Source organism: Zootoca vivipara, chromosome 12 (assembly GCF_965207765.1).
Source record: "Zootoca vivipara chromosome 12, rZooViv2.hap1.1, whole genome shotgun sequence".
NCBI lineage: Eukaryota > Metazoa > Chordata > Lepidosauria > Squamata > Lacertidae > Zootoca > Zootoca vivipara.
In genome coordinates this window covers 4,751,359-4,773,123 of record NC_142595.1, presented here as the reverse complement: position 1 = coordinate 4,773,123, position 21,765 = coordinate 4,751,359, and the positions used below count along the sequence as shown (strand labels likewise).

General features: G+C 44.3%; 2 protein-coding genes across 5 annotated transcripts in view; both read right to left on the bottom strand.

The window, feature by feature from the left end:
• TMEM245 (transmembrane protein 245) overlaps nt 1-4,382 on the bottom strand; it is a 60,376-nt gene extending 55,994 nt beyond the window's left edge. The window contains exon 1 of the mRNA XM_060282193.2: nt 2,099-4,382. Coding sequence (XP_060138176.1) covers nt 2,099-2,659 — 561 coding nt within the window. The 5' untranslated portion in view covers nt 2,660-4,382. The remainder of the gene's footprint in view (nt 1-2,098) is intronic.
• A 1,877-nt stretch (nt 4,383-6,259) lies between these two features.
• On the bottom strand, nt 6,260-17,863 carry FRRS1L (ferric chelate reductase 1 like). 4 transcript variants are annotated; one of them, XR_015946656.1, is made up of 6 exons: nt 16,774-17,863; nt 15,327-15,411; nt 13,513-13,651; nt 10,842-11,088; nt 10,541-10,653; nt 9,646-10,201 (listed from the first exon to the last, which is right to left on the bottom strand). XR_015946656.1 is itself a non-coding variant. In XM_060282192.2 (5 exons), the coding sequence occupies exons 1-5, from the start codon at nt 17,222-17,224 to the stop codon at nt 6,865-6,867; spliced, it is 939 nt and encodes a 312-aa protein (XP_060138175.2). In that variant the 5' UTR covers nt 17,225-17,863; the 3' UTR covers nt 6,260-6,864. The 4 variants fall into 4 exon arrangements, 3 of the variants coding, with proteins under 3 accessions (XP_060138175.2, XP_060138174.2, XP_034990953.2); XM_060282192.2 differs by lacking the exons at nt 9,646-10,201; nt 10,541-10,653 and adding an exon at nt 6,260-6,881; XM_060282191.2 differs by having other exon boundaries at nt 8,419-10,653.
• Nucleotides 17,864-21,765: the final 3,902 nt, after the last annotated feature.

Below are 21,765 nucleotides of genomic sequence, written 5' to 3'. Positions count from 1 at the left end.
TTTTATCAAAGGGAGAGAGGAAGGACAAGCAAGCAAAAAGGTAAAGGTAAAGAGCAACACACAGAAATGCCATTTACCTTCCCGCTAGAGCAGTATCTATTTATCTACTTGCACTGGTGTGCTTTCAAACTGCTAGGTTGGCAGGAGCTGGAACCGAGCAACGGGAGCTCACCCCGCCGTGGGGATTCGAACCGCCGACCTTCTGATCGGCAAGCCCAAGAGGCTCAGTGGTTTAGACCACAGCACCACCCTTAGCAAAAAGGTAAAGGTAAATGACCCCTGACAATTAAGTTCAGTCACGAACGACTCTGGGGTTGCGGTGCTCATCTCGCTTTACTGGCCGAGGGAGCCGATGTTTGTCTGCAGACAGTTTTTCTGGGTCATGTGGCCAGCATGACTAAGCCGCTTCTGGCGAAACCAGAGCAACGCACAGAAACGCCATTTACCTAGACGAAGGCATAAAAGGAACCAAGCAGGAGAGTGATAAACTGTATCAAAGACAGCATAAAGGTAAAGAATGAGGGCAGAATAGTTTTTGTGAGTGTACTGTAGTTTCAATAGAATCCAGGGAGTACATATCACACTGAAAAAATCAAGATTTGAGTTAGAAGGGAAGTCAAACATAATGGGAGTCTGGAGGCAAAGGGCAGAAGAGAGAGGGAGGATACATCAAAGGATGGCTTTTTGAAAATAGGGGAGACAATAAACACGTTTGAACAGAGGAGGGAAGGGGGCAGAGGAGGGAGGGAGGGAGGGTTGCTTATGTGGTGGGAGGGGGATCAAAAGGACAACTGGAAGCATCAGAGAACAATAGGGTACTCAGCCCAGAATGCAGATGCTGTATTCTGCACATACGTAGAGGCACACTTGTTTAGGTGACCTCTTCCAGGCTGATCTCTGGTGTTAAATGCAAGTTCCAGAATGCAGCCCCAGCTCCTAGAAGCTGTCTAACCTATCTGTGGGCGCAGTTCCAAGTGGCTGAGATTAAATACTCAAGATGTGGGACATCCCCCACAAAATTCCCCATTATGTCACATCTCGTAGGTGCTGAAACTGGACAGGTCCCAGTGCAGAGCCAACGCTCAATTGAAGCCCTGTGTACACAGGTATGGGTCAATCTTTCCTGGGATCTGCACCTCTTGAAATTCTTTTAGATATGTTTCAGTGACTGCAATTCATTATTCAGGATGCAGTTTACATACCGTATTCTATATTTAACCCAAGACCTTCTGTCACACCTTTCCAGTTAACTATCAAATCGGGCTGTGATCTATCACAAGAGCATGAAAGCTACACCTGCTGAAATTCCCTTTTCCACATCCATTAAACCTCAAGGAGCCCGGGTTTTCTTCATCTAACCACCCTACTTATCGACCATGAGTGTTTAATTCTTGTTGGCTGCTTTATTTTGAGTTAGGGGTAGGGCTGGGCCAAGGCTGAGTGAAACAAAAAGAGCAACACAGGAAAGACAAAATTATCCAGTGTTCAAGTTCCTACATTCCTACTACCACATAGCCTAATAGTTCAAAGACACATGCTTTCTAGGTAAACAAGGAAAGCGTGTGAAATGTATACACAGTATGAGAAGTGATGTAAAGCCTGGAAAGATGAAATCATGTAAATAATACTAGCTTTGTTGTGAATTAATTTGGTTTAGCGGTCACGGTTTAGGTGTAAAGGTGTCTAAAAATGGAAAACATAAACCAGCTTTTTGCTCTCTTTTCTTGTTAATTTGAATCAACCCACCCTGCCAAAGCCACATTCTCTTGTCCTAACCAGGGGTGGGCCTGTGAACAGCAGCCTTTTTGCTGGACAGTAATCTGGTTTAGTGGTCAGTTTTGTACCACCGTGTAGGTGTGAAGCATTCTCAATGGGAAACTTAAATCAGCTTCCCCTCTCCTTTCTTCCTTGCCAAAGGGCAACCCAAAACCACCTTGCAGGAAGCCGCATCCTCTTGTCCTAACCGAGGGAGTGCATGGGGGGGGTGCGCTTTAGAGAGCTGCGATTAAAGGGGGGACCCCCCACCTGGGATGAGACCCACGCGCTCTGCACATGCCCCGGAGGTTCGCTTTTCTTCCGATCGCCACCCGCCACTCACCCAGAGGCTGCTGAAGCAGTCCAGCCCGGCGCCGATGACCCCCGCGGCTTGGGCCAGCGCGGCGCGGGCTCCGAGCGAGGCTCCGAGCGCGTAGCAGCCGTAGAGCGCCGGCCCGCCCGCGCCCAGCAGCACCAGGAGCCTCCTCCGGCGGAGCAACTGCCTGCCCAGCGCCTCGGCGGCGGCGTTGGCAAAGCAGAGCGGCAGCAGCAGCGCGGCGGGCAGCACGGGCGCCCCGGAGCGGCGCAGGCGGCGCAACCACGCCCGGCCCAGCGCCGTGAGGGAGCTCTTGAAGGGGTGCAGGAAGGTGCCGCACAGCGCGGCCCACAGCAGCGGCCGCAGGAAGGCCTCCAGGATGAAGTAGACCAGCACCGCGGCGGCGCAGCACAGCCCCGCCAGCACCAGCGCGCCCGTGTTATAGAAGGCCTGCCGCAGCGGCTTCTCCAGGCGGGGCAGGGGCAGCGCGGCCGCCGGAGGAGGAGAAGGCCGGCCAGGAGGGCCGGGGCTCGCCGCAGGCTCCGGGCTCGGCGAGCCGCCATCGCCGCCGTCTCCACTCTCGGCCATGGGAAAGGCGCCGGCGGTGCCGGACCGCTGCTGAGGGGCCGCCTCAGAGGAAAGGGCCGCGGAGGATGCTGGGGGGTGTAGTGTTTTCTGTTCTCCTCAGGCGGCGGCTTAGGCGGGAGCCCGTGGGGGTGTTTGGAGATGTTGCTTTTTTTCTTCTTCTCCCAGGTAGTGGTTTCGACTGGAGCCTGCGTGCGGTGCGTGCTGGGAGATGTAGTTCTTTTTCTTCTCAGGTCGTGGCTTTGGCTGGAGCCCGCGGGGGATGCTGGGAGATGTAGTTCTTTTCATTCTCCCAGGATGTGGCATGGTTTTGAGGGGTCCTGGGAAATGCAGTCTTAGCAGGGGGGCCTGGGTTCCCATTCACACCAATAGGCGTTCGCTTTTGTGCTTGTCCCCACCTTCTGACTTGTTGCTTTTATTGTGCCATTTACGTACAGGCAGAGCATGCGTGCATATAGCTGCGCGGGAAGCTTCAAAACAAAAAACAAAAACAACACCATTTTTTAAAAAAAAAATCATAGAAAATTGGAAGGACCCGAGGGTCATTTAGCCCACCGAAGGAATCCTTTGCCCAACTTGGCTCATTGGAAACGCTTATATGAGCATAGGCAGAAAAGAAATGAATATTGAGAAAGCAGGGTGTGTGAAAAGTGCAGTAGTAGAAAGTGGCAGTTGATCCACCCACCCAGAAGCACTGGAATAAATGCTCTGCAGCATCAAGTGAGCGGTTTGCAGCCTGGTTATCAAATCAACCTAAATATTCAGGTGATAAGCATCACATTTGGTGTTGGGGGTGACATTAAGTGGACTACGCAAATTAAATGGCAATGCAAACAGCTGCAAAGGCACAGTATACTCTGGCATGGACAAGCCTTTAGAAAGGGAGGTTTTGAAAGATTTTATAAATCATGTTATAAGAAGTTTATATAGTGTGTAGTAGACCTGATATAAACACTTATTTGAAAGGGGGGGGAAACCTTGTGGTTATCCCCCAGTAGAGACGTGCATGCAAAAGAAATTGAATATGGAAGTGGAATGGGGTACATATAGAGATATATTGAGGTTCTCTGGAGATGGCTGTGAGTTGAAAAAACAAGAAGTCCTGAAGTGGGTGACAGAATGGCTCCAATATCAAGTTAAAGAACTATTTAAGAAAGATAGGATATTTGGTTTTATAGACCAAATATCTGGATTTGAATTAACACTGTTAGAAGGTAAAAGAAACTGATTTCAAAAATGTGTAAAATGTTACTAGAATGGGGAATGAAAGACGAATTCGTTAAGTCTGCAATGATATACTGGGCTAAATATTTGGGACACAATATTGATATGGCTGCATGGGAAAAGTTGTGGAAATTAAATACGAAATTTACTGCCTGTTACATATTAAAGGAAAACTATTAGAAAGTGATATGCAAATGGTGCTTAACAAGTAATAAACTGGCCAAGATGTACAGAACTGTATCAAGTAAATATTGGAAATGCAAACAGTCATATGTGGTGGACTTGTAAAAAAACAAAGGCTTTTGGGAAATGATACACATTGAATTGAAAAAGATGTTTAAAATAGTCACACACACCCCAAATTATTCTTTTGGGAATAATAGGGGCAGAGCTCCCAAAAAAGTTAAAATTGTAGCCAGAATTCTGTATGAGCAGAAATGGGATCAGAATAAGAACCTTTATTTGCATCAGCCATTAGCCATGACAATGAAATAAAATGTATTATTATTATTATTATTAATTGAATTTATATACCACCCTATACCTAGAGGTCTACAATGTACTGAAGACAGACGTAAAAACTTAACTATACAAAATACATTCTGGGGGTTTATATCAGTAATCAAATAATAGATTTTATTCTAATTGACCCTGCTAAAAAATTTTTTTGCAGTTTTTGCTGTCACCTGGTTATCTTAATCTGCTAGGATACGGCAATTGTTGAGTGACCTAGTATGGGTAGTAGAAGGGTAATAACCTTACTCCTCAAATCTTTATAAAGAGAGCAAGCCAGAAGCACATGAGCTACTGTTTCAATACTGCCATCTCCACATGGACATCCGATAAACGTTTTTCCAGCGGAATTTTTTTGAAATTGACCCTCAAGTACAGCTGAAGGCAGAATATTTAATATTGCGTAAGTTAAAGTGCATCTGTATTTTGGAATTGTTAAAATTTGCAGATAGGGAGCAAACGTATCAAAATGACTAGGTGGAAAATACAGTCATACCTCTGGTTGCGTCCACTGCGGGTTGCATTTCTCCGGGTTGCGGTGGACCCAAAAGTGTTTACTTCCGGGTTCTGCCGAGCGTGCATGTGCAGAAGTGTTCTGCAAGCTTCGAGCATGCGCAGAATTGCTCTATCACGCTTCGTGTATGCGTGAAAGTCCCGCTTAGGTTGCAGACTTTCCAGGTGCGAACAGCACCCCGGAATGGATCAGGTCCGCAACCCAAGGTACCACTGTAAACATACCATGAGAAAAATTTCTTTATCGTGGCCAAATTATTCTATCACTTAATATCATATAGGCTCTGTCTGATTAAATTATTTGCTTTACTGAAGCTCAGTATTAATAACTGTTGTGGTGATAAACCAGAAAAGTTAAGTTTTTGGTTGACGATTTTAGACCAAGCACACTCATGACAATCTTGCGATAGTAAGGGTAGTAGACTGGTGGGGTTTAAATTTAGCAGAAGCCAATAATTCAATGTTCTACACAAAATCTGTCATTCAACAGAGGGGAGATTAGCCTCCAAGCACAATGAAACATTTGGAAAACAGGATGGAACAGGGGGAAAATTGCCTTAGGAACTTACAGACTGAACAGCTTCTGTAGATCCAAGGTGAGAGCCTGTCCAAATCTGACCCCAAATCTGTGCTAGGGGTTTAGCTTTAAACATTCCAGGGCTGATGGTATGTGATTTTTACCTTTTGTATGTAAAGCTGTGGGCTTTAAAACTATTGGACTATACAGAGATGGTGAAATTGACAGCAAAAATGAGAAACCAAAAAGACAAAATGTTTGTGGAAGAATGGACACTCTCTTTGGACACTCTGAGAAAATATTATAGTCAAATGAAACCGCAGGCAGGACTGGAAATATAAGCAAAAGAATGAAGGGATGTAATGTAGGATATAGGGACCCAGGTGGCGCTGTGGGTTAAACTACAGAGTCCAGGGCTTGCTGATCAGAAGGTCGGCAGTTCGAATCCCTGCAACGGGGTGAGCTCCCATTGTTCGGTCCCAGCTCCTGCCAACCTAGCAGTTCGAAAGCACATCAAAGTGCAAGTAGATAAATACCTTCCGGCGGGAAGGTAAACGGCGTTTCCGTGTGCTGCTCTGGTTCGCCAGAAGCAGCTTTGTCATGCTGGCCACATGACCCGGAAGCTGTCTGCGGACAAACACCGGCTCCCTTGGCCTATAGAGCGAGATGAGCGCCGCAACCCCAGAGTCGGACACGACTGGACCTGATGGTCAGGGGCCCCTTTACCTTTACATGTAGGATATATGTTATACGTTTAAGGCAGTTGATACGTTTAAGGCAGTACAATACATCATAGAAGTTGATGGGAAGTCAAATGTAAAAGGAATCGTGTGTTGAAACTGAATTGAATTTATTAAATTGTATGAAAACCAATAAAAATACATGTGGGGGAAAGGGAGGTTTTGAGCTGCATTAGCAGCTTTGAAACTATTTCAAAGCAATTTCTGCTGGCTGGGATCTTGATCTGTTGTTCCCATTGGCTGCTGCAGCAGCAGAGACCAAAAGTGAGTAGGAGGTACACATTCTTTCTGTTAACAGCTGCTGGTCAGACTATTGCAATGTGCTCAGTTATTGCAAATAATATTGCAACTTGCTCAGTTAATTTGGGAGGTCTTACCAGAGACTGCTGCCGCCACCTGCTGGAACAATGCATATTGCAATGCTCTGATGTTTGCACCTTAGTAGGTTGAGCAAGAGCCCCAACTCTGCATCCTTGGATTAACCCTAAGGTTTAAAGAACATTGATTGAAGACGTAATATGGGCAATAACCAGGGAGAGGGCTTTTATGGAACAGCTATCCTAGAAAGGCCAACCTAGTGTACCCTTGGGATCTTTCCAGAGTCACATCAATACCTTTCTGTTCCAGCCAGGTGTTTTGAACACATTATGTAGCCTGGCATCTTGATTTTTTTCAATTTTTTCTGTATTTGGTTTATCTGTTCACTTTGCATTTCTCCCTATTGAAAGTAACAAAATGAATTTTAGTAAGAAAAGTGTAAGGTTCTACACATCGACAAGAATAACCAGCTGCATAAATATAAAATGGGGGGCACTTGGAGTGCTACAGTAGTAGTACGTGTGAAATAAATCTAGGGGTCTTGGTGGACCACAAGCTTAACATGAGTCAACAGTGTGATGCAGCAGAAAAAACAGCTACTGCTTTCGAAGTTATGTCAACAGAAGTCAAGTGTCCAGATCAAGGGAAGCACTGTAATAGTACAACTCTATTCTGCCTTGGTCAGACCACACCTGGAGTAATGTGTCTAGTTTTGGATGCTACAATTTAAGAAGGATATTGACAAGCTGAAACGTGTGCAGAGGTGGCAACCAAGATGATCAAGGGTCTAGAAGCCAAGCTTCATGAGGAAGTTGAAGGAGCTGGGTATGTTTAGCTTGGGAAAAAGGAGAGACAGAGAGATGATAGCCTTGTTCAAATATCTCAAGGGTTGACACATGGAAGATGGAGCAAGCTTTGTTTTTTCCTGCTCTGGAGAGTAGGGCTTGAACCAATGGCTTCCAGTTACAAGAAAGGAGATTCTGACTAACCGTCTGGCAGCGAGAGCTGTTCAACAGTGTATCACACTGATTCGGAAAGTGGGCCTGATCCAGTAGTCCATTCTTATGTAAGTCTCTTTTTCTAGCTTTTTATTGACCTTCTGAACACAGGTTTGCCTTGCTATGCTGTCCTGGAAATCTTCTCTGGCGGGGAAAACTTCCCATGTCACCATGAACACCTCCCTTGTTCCCTTATAACGGCAATAGCTCCCAAGTGAGTTCCGGTGAGGTCTGGCTGGAAAAAAACCCCTGCAGGAAATTCCAACTAAATATCTGGAAGAAATTTCTGATGGTAAGAGCTATTGGACAGTGGAACAGACTCTGTTGGGAGGTTGTGGACTCTCCTTCCTTAAGCAGAGGTTGGATGACCATCTGTCATGGATAACTGCAGCTTCCATACGAAGTGGGTGATTTTCCTCCTCCCTGGAGGCACCCCATCTGTCTTGCTGCTCCATCACAGTCGACTCAGCTCTATTGAAAAACTTTGCATGTTCTCCTGTTGCTCAAGCTGGGGCAAGGTGGGTCTCAAGTTCTCAACCTTCTCTTCCAGTAAAACAACCAGCTTGCATATTCTTCAGCAGAAAGAGAAACATGGCACAGATGTTGCAGGTCACTGCAGCAGCTCCTTCAACCTCCCAGAACTCTGGATCTCCCCCTTAAACTCCAACACTAAACACCCCTGTTCGCAATCTCACATAAGCTGCAATGAGCTAAGTTTGACTTCTGCTGGCTGCTAACTCCTCCACTTCCTCTTTCAGCCTGGCTTCCTCTGTACACATACTGCAAACAAACTCATTTCTGGACTTAATTTTGACGGAGGGTGTGTGTGTGTGTTATACACCAAGGAAATGATGCTTGAAATGCACCGAGATGATACAGTTGTTTTAAGCAAATGTTTGTGAGGTATATAGCCTAACAGAAGAAAGTCAGAATGCAAACTGCATCAAATTATCTTTACTTATCTTTTGTCACTCATATTTCATACAGTAAATCTGACATAATACTGACCTCTTTTTACATTTCCATGTATTGAACATTTCGTAGAAATACACATTTAGTTCACTTACGGTAGTTCAAATACACTTTTTAGTTCATTCATAGTTCTAAGGAACAAGTTGTTCCTTTATATTGATTCCATGTCTATTGATTCCATGTAAGCAACATAAATTATATTTCCGTACCCTTGGAGATATCATTTCAAATAAAGGGAAAATACAAGATAAAAGGGTTCTTTTTTCTGCTTTCACTTGCTTCACATTAATGCATACATAAGAAACTGAACACAAATTGTGTCAAAATATATACACATGTAAACATCTTCTTTTAAGTCACTTACCTCATATAGTGCTGCTTTTTCCAGAAAATGTACACTCCATACTGGAAACTTAGCTATTATTTTCACTTGCTTGTATACTTGTAGGAGAACTTTCTCAATGACACTAGTTTTGCCTATGAAACAATTTGAAGAGGGCAGAGGAACTATAATTTCCTAAGCCCTGCCAGGCTTGCTTTAGCTTTTGTTGGTGGCAAATGACTTTTCCCCCTTCAAACATTATTAAAATTGTTCCATTCTTACTGGTTTCAACAAGAGTGAAAAATAACTATGCCCAATACAGGGATGGTGTCATTTGCCTCCCTCCTTGGGGAACACAAGATCCTTTAGATTTTGTAGAGCCAAGACCGCCTCCAACCTTCTATATCCCTTTCTCAGCCCCCAATGCTGTCAGAGCAGCAACAGTGGAGGAGCGAACAAGAAGGCATTTGTGGGTGAGCTTCCTTTGCTGCCCGCAGAGAAGGAAGTTCTACAAGATCCATCAACCTCTCAGCCCCCCTTCCCAGAAGCATAGATTTAAAATAATGATAATAATAATAATAATGAAAAATGTGGCCATTTTCTTAAAATGGTCTATTGGTGACTTTTTCAGATAGAAAAGTAACTTTCTTGATTATCTTCCATCATTTTCCAAAAGATAATTTTTAATGCTGAGTTGTTTTAGAACCCTGTAAATACTTAAGCTTATGCACAATTTTATTTGGGAAGGTAAAAAAATAATTAAAATTATTTTGACTTTGGGACCAGATACTTAAATTGTAAGTATTTAAACATATATCATATATTACCTAAATAATCTCATGAAATATGAGATATTTCTATTTTTTATTTTTCTCAATTAAATGTAATTTAGAGTTAGGAAATAGAAATGTATGTGTTTCTCATAATATTTCACCATCACACCCATAGGTTTAACAATGCAATCCTTTCTATATCTACTCAGAAGTAAGTCACGCTGTGTTCAGCTAGGCTTTCTCCCTAGTAACAGGAACACAGCCTTAATCTTTCATGAAACAAGTTATATATCTACTAAAAATGTTCTGCCAATTACAATTGTTCCTTGATTCTCAAATATCATGATTGTTTGGCACACACCTATGGCTCAGGTAAGAGAGGAGCTCGAGCTGCCAATGAATAACTAAGTGTCCAGTGATACCATTTCTAATAGAAAAAGCTCCTGTTCTGAGCACTAACAAATTGTCTCTGTTTGCAGTCATCATGGGGTTCCCATCAATAAATAGAATGTCAATGCAACAATAAGCAACAAGCAGAATGGAGAAGAGAAGGTCTGATAGGCAGCTGACGGCATAAAAATATCTTCATACTTGTAAATACTGACCACACGCTCCGAAACAGGTGGAGAATCTATGTCATGCCTAGTTATAGAACCTAAAATAGTTAAAGAACAGAGAGCAAGAAATTGAGCAGGGTTGCTTAAGATGTTAACTCTATTTCTCGCTAACTAGTAGCATTCAAAATGGTCAGTCTGTTCCAATATTTTGCTCTTTTTTTAATGTGCAAAGAAAAGTTTGCATTCCTACATCAAAGACGGTAGCAAGGTAGTCTGGTATGGCTTGGTCCTTTGCAAGATATCTTCTTACAGCAAAGAAAGCCATGCATGGATCTGTAACAGCTGCCAGTTCCTGGGAACATGAAGGTCTCCTTGCCAGCATATCGGCATAGTGCAAGGAACTGAGTTCTCTACAATAAAAACCTAAGTATACTTACTTATTGGGGAGATCGCCCTAATAAAGTTGAGCAAACATGCTTTGAATTGAGAGAAGAGACAAAACTACAATAATTCTGGAGTGCTATGTAACTTCTTCAAGTGACATCATGAACTAAAAAACAAAACAAGCAACGACAGCTTAAATACAAATCATGCAAACTACAATGGAATGGAATTAGTTCTGCTTATGGTGAAAACATGATGGATTAGACATTGCTAACTTCATGCATTCCTACTGGAAACCACTACTGCTTTAAATTGACTGCAGTTAATTAGAAACTCAAAAGAAGAACAACTTACCCTGAATTGCTGGGCCCCAAGCAAATAAATAATACCAGCTCAGATGAAGATCTACAATAGTTTCATCTCTGGGAACCTTCACAGGACGCTTGAATCGACATGTTACGCGGTTGTTTTCAAAAAGACCTTCTTCGTCTCTAGCAGGATTTCTTGGGATCTCTTTTGCCCACTGTCCAACATTGTAGAAGTGATGTATTCTGACTCTTCCATTGTCATCATGAACACAGGCCATGACATCATCTCCACCCTAAATGGAGAAACCAAAATGATTCCACTGTGACAGCACCTGTACCCATTAGAAACAAAGGAATTGTTCACATGAGGTCTTCAAATCACAGACAAACCATTAACAGTAACACATCTCTTAGTCAAGAAGAGGTTTCCCTACTACACCCTTGTGCAAATTGAAACAACAATGTAGTTTATTGTACAAAACTCACATATACATGTACAAAACTCACATTAGTAACGGATATGACTTCCATTTTTAAGCAGCATTTGATCACCGTTTGGCATGGAGTCTACTAGTTTCAAACAGTCATTGTTGATTTTCGGATCCCTGTACCACACTTGAATCAGCGCCTGAATGAACTTCTCCATAGCTGTACAGTCTACAGCATGAGGCGACTTGCATATAGCCCACAAATTCTCAATGGGATTTACATCCGGGGAATTCCCTGGCCAATCAAGTACCTGTATTTGCTGCTCTGTCATGAATTTCTTCACCACTTTCGATGTGTGACAGGGGGCTAGTTCCTGCTGCAATATCCCAGTACCGTCAAGACACCTTTTTCCAGCTCTGGAATAACTCTCTTTCGTAGAACTTCAATATATTGTGGCGAGCGCATCATTCCTTCTATTGGCTGCAGGCTTCTGACACCATAATGATCAACTGACTTTTCGTGTTTGTTTTGAGTACAGGATTACGAATAAGATAGAAAACATGCTTTGTTTCAATTAATTTGCACAAGGGTGTATATATAGGCTGATTCTGTCAGAAAGTTCTTGCTGATTTAAGCAGATACTTACCCCCTGCCTAGATTCAGAACATGTGATCTCTGAGAAAAGCTGTGAAGCATCAACAGTTTTCCCCCCCTATTCCTATTTTCTACTCCTATCTGTATGCTGCTTAGTAAAAATAATTAGTAATGTTTACTTTCTAGAAACAAGCTAGAGCAGGATGTGTGTGGGTGCGTTTTGTACAAAAGTAAAATTTAGACATATTGCTCTGCCCACCTTGTCTCTGGCCCCACCCACTACGGGCATGTAACTGGCAGAAGATTGGCGAGAAGGGTCTGTGTTCCGTGGGTGACAAACGCTCCACAGTGCTTTACAGCTTCATCCGAGATGCTTTAAAGCAGATTTTTGCCACTAGACAAGTACAAAGTACCCCCCGCTCCAGTTGCTGACAGGCTGAACCTCCACCTTCATCCAGCGTCAGGATGTCTAGCAAGTCCATGTTCGGAGGCTGTGATCTCTAGCTCCAGACTTCAAATCTCAACAGCTGAACTCAAAAGGTGGAGGCATTCAAGCCTGGAATGCACTGTTCTGTTGTCCAGGCCTTCTGCTATTTATTTATACCAGGCCTGGATAAAAGCCTACTTACTGTTTGGCCATTCCCATGTGCTGATGCTTCACAACTTTCTTTCCATCTGTGTCCAAAGAGTGCCCTGACGCTGAGCACACACCACCCATAGCAATTCCCTAAGCATCCCTAACAAAGTGATGGTAAATTGTGGTAGAAATAGAGAGGGTGTTTGTCAGACAAAGAGAAAAGAGCTCTTTATTCCATATACCCCTCAAACAATTCCAATAATCTTTGCCGTCTGCTTTCATGGACAATGCGGACGCGGGTGGCACTGTGGGTTAAACCACTGAGCCTAGGGCTTGCCGATCAGAAGGTTGGCGGTTCGAATCCCCACGACGGGGTGAGCTCACATTGCTTGGTCCCAGCTCCTGCCAACCTAGCAGTTTGAAAGCACGTTAAGTGCAAGTAGATAAATAGGTACCGCTCCGGCGGGAAGGTAAATGGCGTTTCTGTGCGCTGCTCTGGTTCGTCAGAAGCGGCTTTGTCATGCTGGCCACATGACCTGGAAGCTGTCTGCGGACAAACGCTGGCTCCCTCGGCCTATAGAGCGAGATGAGCACCACAACCCCAGAGTCGTCCACGAGTGGACCTAATGGGGAGGGGTCCCTTTACTTTTACCTTGATGGACAATTGGAATATGTGAGTCTTATATTTTTCAAAGCACTTGGGGGCACTATTAATTTGGTGTTTGTGGTACCCTTGACAAATATGAAAGTTGTACAATATGCTTATGACATTGTCATATTTTGTACTTTACTTCTGGGGATTTTTTCTTTTCTTTTCTAAGCTACCTGAAAATCAATTTTAAAAAAAATTAAGAGAAAGGAGCTGTCCAACATCAAGAACTGCATAAAAGAATTGCCCTCTCTTGTGTTTTAATTCCCTATTGCTTGAGCACCCAGTCTAACATCAAGCAAGTGGACCTTGGGCATAAAATGGAAACTTTTTGTAAAACACTTTTCTAACCTACCATTCCATGTCCAAGTATACAACTGTGCAAATCAATACATTAACTTAATTTTTACTCCTATGTCCTTTCTTTCTCAAAAATGAACCAGTGCTTCATTATTAACACCACCTTACCATTTTCTTATCAGAGGAAAATCCCACAGCTACCCAACCATCTGTCTCGGCACTCAGTTCAAACTCTATGTCAGCTCCTATTCTACGGTAACTGAGAAAGTAGTCACAAGTCTCTGCATTACATCCTGGTTTACCGTACCTACATGCGACAGAGGAGACAAAAAAAATTCAGAGATATACAAGGAACGTTTCTGTTTAAGTTTACCTGTACTTTCAAGCCAGCTGAAAATTTTGCTACTGATTTGGGGTTATGTCTTATGGAAATCAATGGCAAATAGCACTACAGTCCAATCACTGAGCATGCATTCGGCAGCAATATTTAGCACAGAAATGTAGGTTTCATATAGGAGATACCCAAGCCTAAATGTCTCTAGATTGGGCCTCTGGTGTTTTTATTATTTAGCAAATCACGAATAATTACTTTTTATAATAACTTAGGGTTATATTCAACATAGTGCTAAGTTGCAGGATCCATTAGCACAATGGAACCTTCACCACCCAAATTTGTCAAGGCGGGTCCCCCAATCTTCCAGAGTAGACATACACTTGGGGGTGGAGTCCCATGCGTTAGCACTAATCATTGCACTAGCACAGGGGTCAGCAAACTTTTTCAGCAGAGGGCCGGTCCACTGTCCCTCTGACTTTGTGGGGGGCCGGACTATATTTTGGGGAAAAATATGAACAAATTCCTATGTCCCACAAATAACCCAGAGATGCATTTTAAATAAAAGGACACATTCTACTCATGTAAAAACATGCTGATTCCCGGACTGTCCGCGGGCTGGATTTAGAAGGCGATTGGGCCACATCCGGCCCCCGGGCCTTAGTTTGGGGACCCCTGCACTAGCACAACGATTTAGTTGAATGAGTAGTACAGTGGTACCTCGGGTTACAAATGCTTCACGATACAAACGCTTCAGGTTATAGACTCCGCTAACCAGAAATGGTACCTCAGGTTAAAAACTTTGCTTCAGGATGAGAACAGAAATTGCACGGCGGTGGCAGTGGGAGGCCCCATTAGCTAAAGTGGTACCTCAGGTTAAGAACAGTTTCAGGTTAAGAACGGATCACCGGTACGAATTAAGTTCTTAACCAGAGGTACCACTGTAGTTTCACAAATGTCTCAAAATGACTTTATTATTTTTATTACTTGTATTAAAAATGTGTAACCCACTTCTCTTGGCACTATGCCTACCTACAAAATCTTAAAAAGAATGTGTTAATCAAACTATAAATCAACAAAACCAAAACAATAAAAACAGAAGATAAAATTGCCACATCAAGTATCTCTATTCCTGGTGCTTTAACTTACATATATATACTGGTAATCAACTTTCACCTTCAGTTATTTACTTACTCAACTTTTTGGTTATCCCAGAAAAAAGAGACCATATTTTTATATGGATTGTGTTTTTATGAAAACAGAAAACTTTGGGTAGGCTATGCACCAAAAGGTAGTACATAAGTAATTTAATAAATGTACTGATTGATTGATGGATGGATGGATGGATGGATGGATGGATGGACTGGTTGCATTTCTATACCACCCTTCCCGTTAAAGTAGTTCGCAGCAGTGAACAACAAGCAATGGACAATAAAAACATCTTTAAAAAATATATAAGGCTTGGCAAACAAGAGTTCTTAAGTGGAAAATATATTTCAAATTCCAGTAAACATGCATGCCATTCAGCTCAAGAATGCAATGTAACAGTCATAGATATATAATGATATTAAACATTTATATAAACAGCACATGTTTGGGAGCCAGAATGTCAGTATTTATAAACTTAAAAGCAAACATTTTTCATACCAACCTAAAGCATCCTTTTGTTTTCCCACAGTCATCCACTTTAATTTTTGCAAATGGATCCACTGGAGGAGCAGTAGGAAAAGGATAACCTTGAAGAATCAAAACAAATAATTAAATGTGGCAGAATATACTTTCATTTAAAGAATAAACTTTCATATAAGCAAGTTTTATCCTGGCATATATAGTTCCATTTCTATCAATGTTTATTTATTTTTTTAATTTTGGGTTGCTCCTCTCCACTTGTTTTTAGTCATTCTTTATTTTATTGGGGGGGGGAGGCAGGGCATTTATATATCTATATATATAATAAACCAAACTGCCAGGATAGATAGATAAGACAGATATAACCCTGGCGTATATACTTAAATTTATTAATGTTTAATTGTTTTGTTAATTTTGGGGTTCGCTCTCCCCCTTGTTTTAAGGCATTCTTATTTCAATCTATAAAGGATAACCTTGAAGAATCAAAACAAATTAATATGTGGCAAAATATAATAAACATGTGATAAACCAAACTGCCAGGATAGACAGATATAATCCTGGCATATATAGTTTAATTGTTTTGTTATTTGGGGGTTTGCTCTCCCCCTTGTTTTAAGGTGTTCTTAAACCAATGAGCCTTGGGCTTGCCGGTCAGAAGGTCGGTGGTTCGAATCCCCGTGACGGGGTGAGCTCCCGTTGCTCGGTCCCAGCAGCACGTCAAAGTGCAAGTAGATGAATAGGTACCGCTCTGACGGGAAGTTAAACGGCATTTCCGTGTGCTGCTCTGGTTCACCAGAAGCAGCTCAGTCATGCTGGCCACATGACCTGGAAGCTGTACACCGGCTCCCTCGGCCAATAACGCGAGATGAGCGCGCAATGCCAGAGTCGGTCACAACTGGACCTAATGGTCAGGGGTCCCTTTACCTTTACCTTCAAGCCTGCTTCAGGGAAAATCATAATCAGCCTCATCATGTGCTTTTTTTCTTTAAAAAATGTTTAGGGCTACTCTCATTTTCCTACTCATATTGAAATGAGTACCCCTGCGTACCCCCAAAAGCAATAATAATAATAATAATAATAATAATAATAATAATAATAATAATAATATAACAGGGCCAATAATAATAATAATAATAATAATAATAATAATAATAATAGGGCCTTTGGCCAGATCCAGCCAGGGTCCTTTCTTAAGAGGCTGGTCCTGGGAGATCCGGGAGGCGTCTGTTCGCCTCCCCCGCCATCCGGAGCCCGCTTTCTAGGGGGATTCCCGCTGGCTGTTTGGGGGGCTCCGGGCGGTGGGCCCGAGAAGCCCTGAAGGGGGAAAGGAGGCGAAGGGAGCCGCCTCCGGGAAGGCCGTGCCGCCTCGCGCCGAGGGAGAGACGCGCAGCCAGACCGGCCGCGTCCTCCTCCGAACCCCCTCTCCCCGCCTGGCCCTCTCCATCCCCCGGCCGGCCTCGGCCCCTCACCCTCGTCGGAGAGGAAGCGCATGTCGTAGAACTCGCTGGCGAAGGTGCCGTACGAGGAGTCGTGGCGCTGGCGCTGCTCGCCCGGCTGGGCCCCGCCGGGGTCGCCGTCCCTCCCGCGCCCGCCGACGGACCCCGCGCCGCCGCCGCCGCCGCCGTTGCCCTCGGCCGCCGGGCTGCCCCACGACGAAGAGGACGGGGCGGGCCCGGCCAGCAGAACCAGCCAGAGCAAGGCGGCAGCGCGCGCGGCCATGGCGGCGGCGGCGGCGGCAGCCTGACTGGAGCCGGGCTGCTTCTTCGTCGTCTTCCGTGCGCCGGCGCCTCCGCCGCCTCCGCTCCCGCTGCTCTCCGGGCTGGAGGGGCTTAGTCCCCGGAACCTGTTTCCCCAGCGCCCAAGAAAGAGAGCGAGGGTGTGGGGAGGGGATGTCATATTGCAATTGCGCACTTTTTTCATAAAAGCTCAACTGTGAAGAAATCCTGTTTACAGTATTTGAATTTAAGTTTGAATAGGTAGGTATTATGTAATGTGTTCTGACATTTGTGTTGTAATGTACATTGCAGTGTATTTGATGCGGGAAGTTTTTTTTGTCTGGTTAGGGGAAAGTTGTTTAAACTGTTGTGCGTGGCCTTAACTGACAGCTGTGTGGGTTAGAAATGCCAGTGGGCAAAACCAAGGATGGTATGCATATTTGGATTGGTGGGTACAGGTTCAGAATACTGTATTCAGTTAGAAAGTGTGATTGGCAAGGGCTGATAAAGGGTCAAGGTCAAGGACCCCTGGATGGTTAAGTGCAGTCTAAGTCGACTATGGGTTGTGGCGTTCATCTCACTTCATCTGGTAGTTGTTTTCCTCTTTGACATCTGTTGGGAGGGCGTTCCACAGGGCAGGCGCCACCACCGAGAAGGCCCTCTGCCTAGTTCCCTGCAACATGGCTTCTCGCAACGAGGGAACTGCCAGAAGGCCCTTGGTGCTGGACCTCAGTGTCCGGGCAGAGTGATGGAGGTGGAGACGCTCCTTCAGGTATACTGGACCAAGGCTATTTAGGGCTTTGAAGGTCAGCACCAACACTTTGAATTGTGCTCGGAAACGTACTGGGAGAAGAAGAAGAAGAAGAAGAAGAAGAAGAAGAAGAAGAAGAAGAAGAAGAAGAAGAAGAAGAAGAAGTAGTTTGGATTTGATATCCCGCTTTATCACTACCGAAAGGAGTCTCAAAGCGGCTAACAATCTCCTTTCCCCTCCTCCCCCACAACAAACACTCTGTGAGGTGAGTGGGGCTGAGAGACTTCAGAGAAGTGTGACTAGCCCAAGGTCACCCAGCAGCTGCATGTGGAGGAGCGAAGACGCGAAACCAGTTCCCCAGATTACGAGTCTACCGCTCTTAACCACTACACCACACTAGACAGCTTCTGGCGCAGCGGGACACTATGATGAGTGCCAGAGCACATGGAAGCATCGTTTACTTTCCCACTGCAGCGGTACCTATTTATCTACTTGCAGTGGTATGCTTTCGAACTGTTAGGTTGGCAAGAGCTGGACTAGAAGTGTATATATGGCAAGGTACTGGTCAGCAGGTGGTTGATTGGTTGGAGAGGACTGGAGTTGTTGGGGGCTCGGTGTTTGTGGAATCAGCCAGAAGAAAGCAGCAGTGTAAGGATCAAGGAAGAAGAAGGAAGACCTGAGATGTAGGTGAATCATGGAAACATAGAACTGTAGAGTTAGAAGGGACTAAGAGGGTCATCCAGCCCAACCCCCAGTATTGCAGGTATCTCAGCTAAAGGTGACCACCCAAACCTCTGCTTAACAACATCCAGTGAAGGAGCACCCACCACCTCCTGAGGAGTCTGTTCCACTGTCAAACAGCTCTTGCTCTTAGAAAGTTCTTCCCTTTGTGAGGATAGCTGAGTCACTTGGCTTTGACTGGAGAGACAAGGGCCAATTTGCTGTGCTGGGGGCAAAAGTGAGGAGCAGTTTGGACTATGGAGCCCTGGTGACTGGGAGGAGCACCAGAGGGAAGATTTACAGGACGGCGTAGCAAGGCAAACCTGTGTTCAGAAGGTCTGTAAAGGGTTACCAAAAGAGGCTTCCACAAGAATAGACTGCTGCATCTGACAGTTGGCCCATATAGTCCAGCATCCTGTTCTCGCAGTGGCCAACCAGATGCCTGTGGGAAACCCACAAGCAGTACCTGAGTGCAACAGTACTCTCCCTTCCTGTGGTTTCCAGCAACTGGTACTCAGAAGCAACGCTTCCTCTGTCAAGGTACAGCATAGCCAACATGGCTGGTAGACACTGGTTACAGGTAGGTAGCCGTGTTGGTCTGATGTAGTCGAAACAAAATAAAAAAATCCCTTCCAGCAGCACCTTAAAGACCAACTAAGTTTTTATTTTGGTATGAGCTTTTGTGTGCATGCACACTTCTTCAGATACACTGAAATAGAAGTCCCCAGACACTTATGTAGAGAAAGGGTGGGGAGGGGGTATCACTCAGAAGGGTGGTAGAAATGGGTGATTGACTGATAGCTGTAGACGACTGTAAACGACTGCAAATGGTCTTGCATGAAAAAGCAAGGGTTGAGATGGCTGAAGATCGCTTTATCATGTATAATGAGATAAAAATCCAATGTCTCTGTTCAAACCAGGTCCCTCCATGGTTTTGAGCTTGGCGATAAGTTGCACCAATAAATTGCAACTTATCACCAAGCTCAAAACCATGGATTGAGGGAATAAAAGGGCAATTTGGCTGAAAGGTTTTAATAGGGTAACTGCTTCCTTAAAATTGCCTTAAAAAGGTAAAGGGACCCCTGACCGTAAGGTCCAGTCACGGATGACTCTGGGGTTGTGGCGCTTATCTCGCTTTATTGGCCGACGAGCCGGCATTTGCCCGCAGATAGCTTCCAGGTCATGGGCCAGCATGACTAAGCCGCTTCTGGCGAACCAGAGCAGCACACGGAAATGCAGTTTACCTTCCCGCCAGAGTGGTTCCTATTTATCTACTTGCACTTTTGACATGCTTTCGAACTGCTAGGTTGGCAGGAAAATTGCCTTAGTATAACATTAATAGTTGAATACCAGCAGTAAAGCAGTGCCAGGAGAAAAACAATTTGCTCACGGGCCACCTGCAAAATTAGATTTTTGCTCAGGGAGGCCAAAGTATTAAAGGCCAAAGAAACAAGATACCGTATACTGGACAATGAAGCACAAAAGACTGATTCTGCTGTGCGACCCTGCACAAAAAAACTGCTATAATAAAAAAACTTGTGCCGGTTGAGGTAGTAGGCTGGTGTGGAATGCGCCTGGGTTTTGACTTCTTTTGCTTTGCTCTCAACATTATTTGATCTTTCATTGGAAAAGAAATGGATCTTTTTTTAAAAAAAAAGTACTGTAAGTGCAATACCTGTTTACTCAAAAGACCTGCTGAGTTCAATAGGACTTACTCCCAGACATCCATGCATAAGGGTCCAGCCTAACCTTGTTAAAGCCTCACTCATCAGTCTGTAAAGGAAATTTTAAAATAGAGGTTGCTTCTTACTGAAATAAATGAATTCTGCATTGTTGGAGAGAAACTGGGAGATCATCTTGCTTGTTTTGTCATTAGCTCCATTAGTTGCCTAGATGTGTTTGACAGAACACCTATATAAGTGCTGTCGATTGCACACCGCTAGCCTTAACAAAACAGACATTAAGGCGCTTTGATCAAGAAGATGCTGCAAAACCAATTTTGAATCATACTGGTATTGTATATTTGTGTCAGGGACAAGGTACAAGTGCTTGTAAATTGCATCTCCAAGATTCCTGTAATCAACCTACTATAAATGTTTGCATGGGAAATATTTAGCTTGCATTAACAGCTGTTAGGGACCCAGGTGGCGCTGTGGGTTAAATCACAGTCTAGGGCTTGCTGATCAGGTGGTCGGTGGTTCGAATCCCTGCAACGGGGTGAGTTCCCGTTGCTCGGTCCCAGCTCCTGCCCACCTAGCAGTTCGAATGCACATCAAAGTGCAAGTAGATAAATAGGGACCGCTCCGGCGGGAAGGTAAACGGCGTTTCCATGCGCTGCTCTGGTTCGCCAGAAGCAGCTTTGTCATGCTGGCCACATGACCCGGAAGCTGTCTGCGGACAAACGCCGGCTCCCTCGGCCTATAGAGCGAGATGAGCGCCGCAACCCCAGAGTCGGACACGACTGGACCTGATGGTCAGGGGCCCCTTTACCCTTACCCTTTAACAGCTATTAACGATCCAGCCCCCCTCCCCCCAAAAAGTGGACAGGGATCAGCAACTGGAGGCCTTGGCTAAATCCTGCACCACCCTGAATATGAAGAGTTGGTCCTTCAATTGTAAATCCATAGGCAAGAGGGGCATAAGCATGCCATGGTGTTTTGTGCACACACACAGATGAACACATAGCCCTGGTTGGTAACATAAAGTGCAGTTTTCTCCCCAATCTACCACACCCATTACCAGTTAAAATACCTGTATCAGAAATCCTTAATATCCTGCCCACAAATTCACATTTCCTGCGGAATCTTCACTACAGCTAACCAGATGTAAATATTTCTATATAGATGGTATTTAGCACATCAACTAGTTTAACTGCCCGTCACTACCATGCAGTGTTGCTCAATACTTGGCAGCTTACATATGGTTTGCTTACATGAGCCATCTAGGATAGTTTTATTAATTTACACGGTCTTACAGGTATATCTGCAGAGTTATATGTCACTGCATTCAGGCAGCCCTTTATTGAGTTTTTCCTGACATTTCCTTACCAGGTGTGTGTGTGTGTGTGTGTGTGTGTGTGTGTGTGTGTATGTATCGTTCAGATGACGTAAAGCTCACTTCTAGAAATCTAGTGGAACTTCCGTGGTTTTTTTTGGGGGGGGGCGCTTACAAGCCCATTAACTCAGAAAATCACAGTTCCTTTCTTGAGAATCCCACCCCTTAAGCTTTCGAGTTTACTAACCTGCTCACACAGCTACTTTTTTCTCTAATAGCAG

Bases quoted from the DNA above. Each gene is read 5' to 3' on its own strand.
- FRRS1L (XM_035135062.3), bottom strand. From the start codon at position 17,224: ATGAAAAAAGTGCGCAATTGCAATATGACATCCCCTCCCCACACCCTC. The intron at 11,089-13,512 runs GTAAGGTGGTGT...TTCTCCATTTAG, and splicing joins TTTCCTCTGATAAGAAAATG to GGTGGAGATGATGTCATGGC. The intron at 10,202-10,841 runs GTAAGTTGTTCT...TAACTATTTTAG, and splicing joins TTGGGGCCCAGCAATTCAGG to GTTCTATAACTAGGCATGAC.